The 12,024-nt window shown below is 38.7% G+C and overlaps 1 protein-coding gene across 1 annotated transcript in view; it reads right to left on the bottom strand.

Moving 5' to 3' along the window:
- The window catches only part of BCKDHB (branched chain keto acid dehydrogenase E1 subunit beta), a 269,312-nt gene that overhangs the window by 203,245 nt on the left and 54,043 nt on the right, over positions 1–12,024 (bottom strand). Inside the window, exons 4-6 of the mRNA XM_027972306.2 lie at positions 7,051–7,184; positions 6,673–6,828; positions 3,591–3,699 (exon numbers count right to left, since the gene is read on the bottom strand). Coding sequence (XP_027828107.2) covers positions 3,591–3,699; positions 6,673–6,828; positions 7,051–7,184 — 399 coding nt within the window. The remainder of the gene's footprint in view (positions 1–3,590; positions 3,700–6,672; positions 6,829–7,050; positions 7,185–12,024) is intronic.

Raw genomic sequence — 12,024 nt, 5'->3', positions numbered from 1 at the left:
GGAGCCACATACCCGTTCCCTGAGATGATGGAGTTCAGCTCCTCCAGAACCAAATGCAGCAGACTAGGAGCAGTGCCCATGGGAAGATGTCCCGCAGGAAAATAAAGGACCAATAGACGCCGAAAAATTACCTACTGGGAGACAGCTGTGCATACAAGCTAAAGCCCTGGATAACTGTTACGCTCTATAACTGAACCATTTCTGAATAGGATTCAGTGATATATAGATAAAAATTCTCCATTAAGGGAAAACACATCTTTGAGTTGGCAGGTTGCATTTTTTTTTAGATGCTTAATACTTTAGCTTCCTAAGGAACTCCTGACTTAGTATCTTTTAAATGCTTCAAGAATCATACAGAAAACATGACTCCATATTTGGGGAAATAACTGCTGGAGGGCAAAATAAGTAATAGCTGAGGCGCCCCTGAAATATTTCCTATTGTATCCATCTAGTTCCGATCGTATAGAGCAGCAAAAAGATGACAGGGAATTTCTTTGTCAGCAAAATTCTATTAACGAACTTTATTAGGAATCTTACTCAACTCTCTTCTTTAGACATATTCAGACCTCCTCATTCTCCCTTCATACTCAATATCTTTCCTATTCTCCTTCTCTTTGCTTCTCTAGACAATCTTCTGGTAATTTTATTTTTTTTACCTTATCTTTTAGTTTACTAATTTTTCCTTTATCTGTTTGTAATTTCTGGTTAAATCAGAGGGCATTTTCTTTTCTTTCATCTTTTATTTCCCTTTTCTAGACATTCTAGGCATTCAAATTTGCTTGTCTACTACTTCTATTTTCAGGTGTCTTTTTAAAATAGAAAACCTACTTTTTTTGTATTCGCTATATGATATTCTAATATCTGAAGTCTCAAAGGGGCTGTCTGTCTATTCTTGTTCCTCCTCAAAGAGACTCTATCTTCTTTTAGGGACTTTATCCGTGGGACTCTTGTGAGGCCTGACCAGACCCTGACTGACAGAGAGTATACAGAGATGTGAAGTATAATCCATCAAACGGAGCCAGTTTAATTTACGCAACCAACCCCAAGTCGCCTAGTATGGGCAAACAGGTTGTTTCCAGTCCTTGTTCTTATAAATGGTGCTGTGATGAACCATTTGTACCAATGTATCATTTTCTCAGAATTTTATAAGTGTACTCTGAAATAAATCCCTAGAAGCAGACAAGTCAAACCACATTATTTTAGCCCATGGGCTAAAGTCCATGGGGTCACAAAGAGTTGGCCCTGACTGAGGGACTAACACACATAATTGGGATCAAGAAAAGCTTCAGTTAAGAGACCCTGAAGGAGTTCCCTGGCAGTCCAGTGGTTAGGTCTCAGCACTATCACTGCCAAGGGTTCAGGTTCAACTCCTCATCAAGGAACTGAGGCCCTGCAAGTCACGGGCAGAGGCCAGAAAAACCAAACCACAACACAGCAACAGAAACGAGCCCCTGAAATGGCACAGAATCAATCACAGGGAAACTGCGGAAAAACTTTCGAGCCCCAATCCTCATCTGGCTCTTTCATAATCGCTCCCAGCACCAAACCTAAAACAAATTCCTCAAGCTCATTCTCTTAGCTCGAATCCTATAACATTAAACATTTTTCTCACCAATCCCAATTTCAAAATCCGTAACAAAGTGAATATTTTCCAAATGTTTCTTACTCAGTCTCTATTATTAAATACTGAAAAAAAAAAACCCTGTATTAATTGATTAGCTTGAATTGGTTGACCTGACAAATACAATACTCATAGAGTATTCAAAGTAAGTAGAAATCAGACAGCTACTCTGTATGACACTGATGTTCTCCTCTTCACCTAAGATTATAAATTGTTTTGTTAGTCACTTTTCATTCCATAATGGGATAGATAATAGTAGAGCTCTTAAAAGTATATAGATTCAATTTAAAGTATGCTTAAGAGCAACTGAAAATCTGACAAATTTCCAAGGGAAATGTAAAATGGCAAAAGCACTCTGAAAAACTCTTCAGTAGAGTCTTAGAATATTCAACCTACATCTACTCTGTGACACACCAATTCTATTCCTAGATGTTTATTTCCCCACCACCACCTCTAAAACAGAAAGAAACAACATGTTCACAAAAACGCTTATGCAAGGATGTCCAGAGCAGCCTTGTACAAAATAGACAAAAACTAAAAACAATGATGATCATTTGTTCGTCATCAAAGGATAAACTGTGAAATATTCATACGGTGGAAATGCTACTCAGTAATAAGGAATAAACCCCTGATACAAGTAACATTATGAATGAATCTCAAAACTATCCTGCTGAGCTAAAGAAGGCAAACACAAAAGAATATATACAGCGCTGATTTGTTTAGATGAACCCCAAAACTGTGTGCAGCTAATCTGTGCTAAAGGCAATTAGAAAGTGAGGAGAAGGGATTGGCAGAGAGAAGGCAGGAGGGAGCTTCCTGGAGCCATGAAAATTTTTCAGTCTTATTTTACAGAGTGGTTATGTAGACACATAAGACTGTCAAATCTATACAACTGAACACTTAATATCTTTACACATGTATTGAAATGTACATAATTCACATCACCGTAAAACAAAATGTTTCTCAGTTTAACTATTCATGGAAAAGAGTGATTTGCCAAAGCAATTGTTTCTCAAATTCAAAATAAAGATACACTTTAGGCAGAATAAACAGTTTGATGATTAAATGTCCTTTATGGCTGAAAAAGTAGCTATCATGGATGAGTGTTTACAGAATGACGATTCTAGATGATGAGCTAGAAGGAGGGTGACCAAACACTTCATCTGCCTCAGACGCCCATCCCAGTGTAGACCTTATGTCACAGCTTAACAGTGGCCCCTTCACTCTCTTTTGAACTGTGGTGCTAGAGAAGACTCTTTAGAAGTCCCTTGGACAGCAAGGAGACCAAACCAGCCAATCCTAATGGAAATCAACACTGAATATTCATTTTGAAGGACTGAGGCTAAAACTGAAGCTCCAATACTTTGGCCACCTGATGTGAAGAATTGACTTTGATGCTGGGAAAGACTGAAGGCAGGAGAAGAAGGGGACATCAGAGGATGAGATGGCTGGATGGCATCACCAACTCAATGGACATGAGTTTGAGCAAGCTCCAGGAGATGGTAGAGGACAGGGAAGCCTGGTATGCTGCAGTCCATGGGGTCACAAAGAGTCGGACATGACTGACTGAGCAACAATTTCACTCTCAAAGGAATCCCAATTTAGATGAAGACCTATAAACACACTTTGGCTAAAAGGGCATTTATTATTTAGTACAATGAGTTCATTCACCTTTTTATTCAACTCACATCCACTTAACATCTACTGTGTAGCCAAACATAATCCCTACATTCTTGCTACCACTTCATATTGCTTCTTTGTTTCCAAAATTAAGATTTAAATAACTACAGGATTTCCCCTAAAGTTAACTTAAAATATATAGATGAGGACAAACTAAGTATAGAAGAAATCAGATCTTTTTCCAAAATGAAAATACAAATCAAGCTTATTAGAGAAAAATTTTAATTTTGAACTATGCCCAAAAAATGCATAAAGATGTTTATAAATATAAAATAAAAAAAACTTTTACCTGCTGCCCTGTAAAGTATTTTAGGTTCAAAAAATATACAAGGATTTTTATCCTCTATGCATGATAAAAGAAGTCCCTTGGCCTGGAAAGGGCTTCTGGGTACAACCACCTGCAAAAACAGATTATTTTTAAAGACAATTTTAGTGAAAATGTCTCCCAGTAAACTCATTTATAAGAGTCAAAATTTAAATAATCAATTATTACTAATATAGAAATCTTGTATTTTTAGACTAATTACTATTAATCATAAAATTTACATATTATCCAAAACAATTCCATTTGTTCCACAAATATTTATCACATGCCCACCATATTCTGGTAATTTAGATACTGTTATTTTTGCAAGGAGCTAAACTTCCACATACATTAAAAAATAAAAGGAAACCACAAAGAACACTCACCAAAGCAAATGAGTAAAGTTGTCAATATCTTCCTGTATTGACCTCTAAAGTCTTTTCTGCTAATATTCTACTGCTGCTTTCAAAGGTATGCAAGTTTCTTCTCCAAATTTAACATGCTAAATAAAATCTCTTTTCCCGTGATAAATCTGGCCTTCACTTCTTAAGTGGAAAAATAATCCACTGGACTTTATGATCGAGGTAATACGACATGTAGTTACTGCAAAAGTTTCTGGTGGATCAGACAGTAAAGCATCTGCCTGCAATGCAGGAGACCCAGGCTCAATCCCTGGGTCAGGAAGATCCCCTGGAGAAGGGAATGGCAATCCACTCCAGTATTCTTGCCTGGAAAATTCCATAGACAAAGGAGCCTGGTAGGGTACAGTTCATGGGGTGAGAAGAGTCAGACACTGCTGAGGGACTAACACTTTCACTTCTTTTTTTCTTTTTTCACTTCACTGCAAAACCAAAAAGAAAGTGTGGATCCGGCACACTTCCAGCTGGAGAAAGGGCTCAGGACTTTCTTGAAAATGAGGTTGACAATGAGGAAAGTGATAGTAAAGGCAGCAGGTAGCAAGTGTGTTAACTGGACTAAACTCACTATGTGGATTAATTCACTTACTGTTCATAGCAATTCCATGAAGTAGCTATTATTATTTTCTCCAACTTAGAAATTAAAAGAATGAGGTGTAAGCAGGAACCAAGTAACTTGCCCAAGGTTACATCACTTGCTACATCAGAGATTTTCACCAGTTCTGACTCATCAGGTTCTTAACCTCTACATCACTTTGGTTCAAATCACAAGCTGTTGTCCAGTTTAATCATTTTTAAACAACTGCATACACCTAAGTGTCACATAGGAAGAGTTATCATCAAAATATATCTGAATTTATCACAAAGACTCAAATAAGATTGCTTGAAGCAAACTGTATTTGACTTTCAAAATCATTTTTATACAGTTTTAGTGAAGGATTTTTATTTAAAAAATAAAATAGCACAAATCTCACTATTTTCTGAAAATAGACTGCTAAATAAACAGCTCATTGTAACACACCATGTCTTTACCTTATGTTCCTATTTTAGCTTTTCTTCATCTGCCTTCTTCATGTTTATTTTTAGCCTTTTGTACTATATGTGTATTCTCATTTAGGATAAAATAAAGGAGAAAATGTGGAGGGGAGCGAGGTCTTAAAAATACAGACATTGAACATGAACTGATCTTCAGCTCAAGCACAAAAATAACTGTTGACTGAAATGTTTCTGTCCCAAACTACCACTTGCAGCTTATATTAAAAAAATTATGCAAACCATTACTTAACTACAAAATTTTACAACTTTGATTTGGTTGAAAAAGTAGTAGAACATACACACACATCCACAAATGACTCCTGTTTTTGAAAAACAGGCATAAAGCCCTGGGTAGACATATCTATGAGTTTCTATAATGACTCACTGGAAAGCTTTTCAGAAAATAAAAAAGAAAACATTGTTAAAAATTAGGACATAAAATAAGCAAATATATATATATATATATATTTTAATCAAAAGACCTAAAATTATTGTGGAAGGCTATAAAAGAGAGAGAGGCTGCAAAATTAATTGCTTGAGTAAGTATTACCTTATCCTGGACTAGAAAACACACCAAGGTAAAAAAGTCTTACGTCACTATATTTAAAAAGTAAGAAACAGACTGAAAGCAAAAGTTTTACCCCTCTGACTATGAGGTAAATATGGTCTAAGCAGTAGATTTATTAAAATTACGCCAGAATCAACTGTTAAGTGAGAAAGCTCCATTAGAAAGAAACAGAGCTTTACACACTGCTATATTTTTAATGGATGACCAGCAAGAACTTATTGTACAGCACACGGAACTCTGTTCAATGTTATACGGCAGCGTGGATGGGAGGGGAGTTTGGGGTAGAATTGATACATGTATATGTAGAGCTGAGTCCCTTTGCCGTTCACCTGAAACTATCAAAATATTGTTAACTGGCTGTACCCCAATACAAAATAAAAGTTTTTCTTAAGAAAATAGATAACCATTAAGAACCTAATGTATAGCGCAGGGAACTCTACTCAATTCTCTGTAATGCTCTTTATATGGGAAAATAATCTAAAAAAAAAGAGTGGATATATGTGTATGTCTAACCAATTCACTTAGCTGTACACCTGAAACTAATAACATTGTAAATCACCTATACTCCAATAAAAATATTTTTAAAACACAGAAGAAAGAAACAGAGCTTTCTGCTCAAATGGAATTTGCAAGCATGGCCTTTCTATTGAACAAATTTGTGAAACGTACCAAAGATAGATAGGAATGTATATCTTACTTTGTCATTTTCATTTTTATGCCTTGGTAAAATATGCTATTTTGATAAATAAATATGATTTTTATTGCAAAAAAAATAGAGTTTTGAAAGAGACGGTCTTATTATTTGAAGTGTATGAAATTAACATTAGGGTCAAGCCATTGTCACTTCAAAAAGAACAGTCTATAAACCTAGGCTGGGCGCTTAATCTAAAAGAAATAAAAGCTCTCTTTCTTAAAAACAATTAAATTCACATAAATTCCAAAAATTCTAATTGTTTTTCTCTAGATAAGCATATTAGTTAATACTAATAGAATGAACCAAAATGGAAACATCAAATGGAGAGCAAGCCAAGTACATTAGGGAGAATACCTTGATTCCTGGGCAGTGGGCAAAGAAAGCTTCAGGACTCTGGGAATGATAGAGAGCCCCGTGGCCGACACAGCCCCAAGGGGACCGGATGGTGAGGCTTCCACAATTAAAAAGGTCCCCAGACCGGTAGCGATACTTGGCAGCTTCATTAACAATCTGAAGGGAAAAGAGAGAAGAGATATCTCATGATGAGTCCTTTTATTCCCATCCATTTTCTTAAGCCATTTTATCTAATCTTTAGATATATGCCCATAACAAAATAGCTCAAAGGTAACAAAAAGTTCCTAAGATAGGGGGCAGGAGACTGGAGTTAAAAGTTCCAAACTTTATAGACTTGCCTTAGAAATGCTCCATTATGGCAAAACGCAATTTTCTCACCTGATCAAAAGCAGGGAAAATATAATCTGCGAACTGAATTTCTGCTATGGCGGTAGCACCAGTGACTGCGATTCCAATTCCAAACCCAACGATTCCTTGTTCACACAGTGGGGTATTAAAAACTCTATCTTTACCTACAAAAGATAAGAAAGTCACCGTCATAAGACAAATGAGAGTAATGTGATGCATGATACAAAGGAAAATTCAGAGTTAATAACCCTGAGGTAGAGGAAACAAGCAACATGTGAATGAGACAGTAAAGAAATAGTACAATGGTTGGTTTCAGTGTAAATATAGTAATTATGTTAACTAAGTAACCTAAATGTCCTAAATTAAGAGAAAGATTGTCACACTAGGATAAAAGAAAGTAAAACCCAGCTACTTAAAAAAATAAATAAAGTAAATGTAAGGGAAAGGAAAAAAAATACACACACAGAACGAAAAACCTGAACCAAAAGAAGCTGATGCCACTCCGTTAAAAGCAAACAAACTAGGCTTTAAGGGAAAAGGTGCTACCAGAGATAAAGAGGGAGAATCCACAGTGTCAAAGGAGCCAGTTCATAAGGATGACATAATTCTAAGTTCATACTCATGTAAGTGACATGCATGCTCAATCTCTGAGTCATGCCTGACTCTTTCCAACCCCATGGACTGTAGCCCACCAGGCTCCTCTGTCCATGGGATCTTCCTGGCAGGAATACTGGAGTGGGATGCTACTTCCTCCTCCAAGAGATCTTCCCAGTCCAGGGATCAAACCCTTATTTCCTACTTGGCAGATAGATTCTTTACTACTGAGCCACCTGGGAAGTCCCATATAATAGCACAAACTGCAAATAAATAGAAAAAACTAACAGAATAAAAAGGATAATTAGATAGAATTCCCAATACAGTGGGAGATTTTCATGTACAAGTCTCACTGACAGAAAAAGCACATCAAATAAAAGAAAAAGCACCACTACTCTTGCCTGGAAAATCCCATGGACGGAGGGGCATGGTGGGCTACGGCCCATGAGGTCGCAAAGAGTCAGACACGACTGAGCAACTTCACATTCACTTTCACTTAATACTTATTAAAGGTAAAAACTATTGAATATTTGAACATGGTTAACAAACATAACTGACATAGAGCACCCAAGAGCTAAGAATATAAATTCAAGTAAACACAGAATACACAGACACCAATTGACTACAGACCAAGCTATATATTCAATCAACAACATCCAAAAGATTAAAATCATAGAGTATAATCTCAGACCATGGTGGAATTAAGCTAGAAGCCAATAGCAAACTTTTTAAAAGATGTATGCGTCTGCACCCTCGTGTTCACTGCTATAATGTTTACAATAGCCAAGATATGGAAGTAACTTGAGGGTCCATCGATTGATGAATGGATAAAGATGTAACACATATAGATAAACAGACAGACAGATATAGATACACACACACACACACACACACACACACACACAATGGAATATTACTCAGCCGTAACAAAGAATGAAATCTTGCCATTTGCAACCATCTTTGGATGGACCTAGAGGGTATTTTGCTAAGTAATATACGTCAGACAGAGAACGAAAAGCACTGTGTGATTTTATTCATATGTATAATCTGGAGGGGGGGAAAAAGAAGCAAAAACAAAAACCCAGGCTCATAAGAGAATAGGTTGGTGGTTGCCAGAAGTAGGAATGAGGGTTAATGAGTGAAGGTAGTCAAAAGTTACAAACTTCCAGTTACAAAATAAAAAAGTCATGTAACGTACAGCCTTTTCATACTGCTCATGGGATTCTAAAGGCAAGAATGCTGAAGTGGTATGCCATTCCCTTGACTTCCCTGGTGGCTCAGAGGTTAAAGCGTCTGCCTCCAACGCAGGAGACCCGGGTTCGATCCCTGGGTCGGGATGATACCCTGGAGAAGGAAATGGTAACCCACTCCAGTATTCTTGCCTGGAGAATCCCATGGACAGAGGAGCCTGGCAGGCTACAGTCCACGGGGTCGCAAAGAGTCGGACATGACTGAGCAACTTCACTTCACTTCTCCAGTGAACCATGTTTCGTCAGAACTCTCTGCCACGATCCAGCCATCTTGGGTGGTCCTACATAGCATGGCTTATAGTTTCATTGAGTTAGATAAGGCTATGATCCATGTGATCACTTTGGTTAGTTTTCTGTGATTGATGCCTTTGAACTGTGGTGTTGGAGAAGACTCTTGAGAGTCCTTTAGACAGCAAGGAGATCAAACCAGTCAATCCTAAAGGAAAACAATCCTGAATATTCACTGGAGGGACTGATGATGAAGCTGAAGTTCCAATAATTTGGGCCACCTGATGCAAAGAGCCGACTCATTAGAAAAGATCCTGATGCTGGGAAAGATTGAAGGCAAGAGGAGAAGGGGATGACAGAGGACAATGCCTCAAAAAAAAATTTAAGCCTAAAAAAAGCATTAAATGCATAGCTAAATATCCCATGTCCCAGAGAAGAAATTATAATGGAAACCAAAAAGTATTTTGAACTGAAAAAACTATACATTAGTACTTATTGAAGAAGGAAATGGAAACCCACTACTCTTGCCTGGAAAATCCCATGCACGGAGGGGCATGGTAGGCTACAGCCCACGAGGTCGCAAAGAGTCGGACACAACTGAGCAACTTCACATTCACTTTCACTTTATACTTATTAGAATTCCAATCTCGGTCGTGGCAGAATAGCTTTCTTCACTCAAACATTCCCACATCAAATGATTCAAACATGGAGAGAATATAACCAACAACTACTTAAAGGCACGGGAGAACAAAAAAGCAGGCCTGAACAGAAGGAGACTTGACTCTTGAAGGAAAGGAAGCACAGGCGGGACGGGCTCCCTCGGGAGACCTGCCCAGGCTAAATGACTTGAGACAGCTAAGACGAAGACACACAGACTCAGTACTGTCTTTTTTCAATATTTATTTATTTATTTGGCTGTGCCAGGTCTTAGTTGCAGCACACAAGATCTTTGATCTTCATTTAAGCATGCAGGCTCTCAGTTGCAGTATATGGGATCTAGTTCCATGAACGGGGGGGGGGGGGGGGGGGGGGGGGGGGATTGAGCCCTGGCCCCCTACATTGGGAGCTCTGATTACTATTAATCTGCAGGATACCTTATCTGCATCATACAACTCAATTGTCACCTGAAATTTCACCACCTCTTGGCCAGTATCAGGATTTCATGAAAAATTCTCATTTCAGAGAGCTAGCCAGACATAAGCAATGGCCCAGCCTAGCCAGGGGACCAAAAGTCTGGTGACTGATCAGGATTCATGTTTCATGTCCATAACCCAAGGATACCCATTCTTCTCGGTGCACAGAACTCACTTTCAGTTCAATCATTCCTTTGACAGTGACCCACACAGAGGGGAAGTGTTGGGAAACACTCTCAAGGCAGCTGCAGAAACTTGCAGCATGATTCATACTCATTGGGACCTGGGACTATCTACTAAGATCGTGACCTCCATCCTTCATCAGTTCTCCATCTGACTGCAAGTAGCTTGATAACTGCTGAAGAGCTAGGCTTCCACTGACCTAGTGCAACTCACTAACTGAAAATGAACACAGATTCCAGCTGCCAAGGGCAGAATCCTGAACCCTGAAATACTGGAAGCACCATCACCAGATGAACAGGGTTCCTACCTATTCTCTGCTGCTTTAAGCGCCCGGAGTCAGATATTTTTCATCTCAGTTAGTGGAGGCAAAAGTGGAGTTTCCTACAGCTAGAAGGCAAAAGTGGAGTTTCCTACAGCTCTTACTTCAAAATGGTTTGAGGAAACTGTTTAATAACTCTCTCCAATGACTTCCTATGATCTCACAGAAACTGCTTCAACAAGAACTAAATATTAAAAATCTGTTTTGAAAAGAAAAGAAAAACATAAATTTTTAAAAAATCTGCTTCTATTATCTCTCAAAGATGTCATGATGGAGGGTAAGAGCATAAATAAAATGCACAGTACTGGTAACTTCTTACACGCCACATTTCAATGGGTGAATTGCTACATACAGGGATTGCACTCTCAGTCAAGCCTGTTCTGGGTTTAAGTACTATCACCACAAATTACTACACTTCCTAAGCCTCAGTTCCATTATCTGCAACAAATTGCTCACAATACTGAAAAGATTAAAACAATTCATACACTTGTTCAAATGTTTATAAAGTACCTAATATTGTCTAGACTCTATTCTTGATACAGAGGACACAGCAGCAAACAGAACCAAAAAAAAAAAAAAAAAATCCTATCCTTATGGAACTTACTAGTCAGGAAAAACAGACAATAAAAACAAAATAAATGACAAAGGACTTCCATGGTGATCTGGTGGTTAAGACTCCACCTGCAAATGCAAGGGACACGGGTTCAATTCCCGATCCAGGAAGATTCCACGTGCCGGGGGCAGCTAAGCTCATGTACCACAACTACTCAGCCTGCGTGTTTTAGAGCCTGTGCTCCACGAGAAAAGCCACCGCGATGAGACGCCCCTGCACCGCAACTAGAAAGTAGCCCACGACTCATGGCAATGAGAGAGCCTGTGTGCAGCAACAAAGACCCAGCACAGGCAGAGATAAATAAACTTAATTAATCAAAATAAATAAATAAAATACATGGTGCATGAGAGCATGACAAGAGCTAGAAGAACAGTAAAGCAGGGAGCGCTTAGGGGAGGGGACGTGGGACTCCAGTGGTCGTAGCCAGGAAGATCAGGGAGGCACCACTGCCTGATGACATTTAAAGGAAGAGCTGAAGAAGGTGAGGAAATATACCGTGCATACATCCCAGGGCATAAGTGTTCCGCACAGAGGGACTGGTGAGTGCAAAGGTCCTGGGGTATGAACATGCTCAGCATAGTAGAGGCCAATTATCAAGCCCAGAGGGCCTGGTGTGGAGTAAGAGAAATTGTGGGAAGACATGGAGTGGAAGAGTAAAGGGGATGGGCTGGGGAGGTGGGAGAG

Source organism: Ovis aries, chromosome 8, assembly GCF_016772045.2.
Source record: "Ovis aries strain OAR_USU_Benz2616 breed Rambouillet chromosome 8, ARS-UI_Ramb_v3.0, whole genome shotgun sequence".
Classification (NCBI taxonomy): domain Eukaryota; kingdom Metazoa; phylum Chordata; class Mammalia; order Artiodactyla; family Bovidae; genus Ovis; species Ovis aries.
The sequence above is the reverse complement of the archived record's forward strand: the minus strand, read 5'-3'. Positions and strand labels throughout refer to the sequence as shown.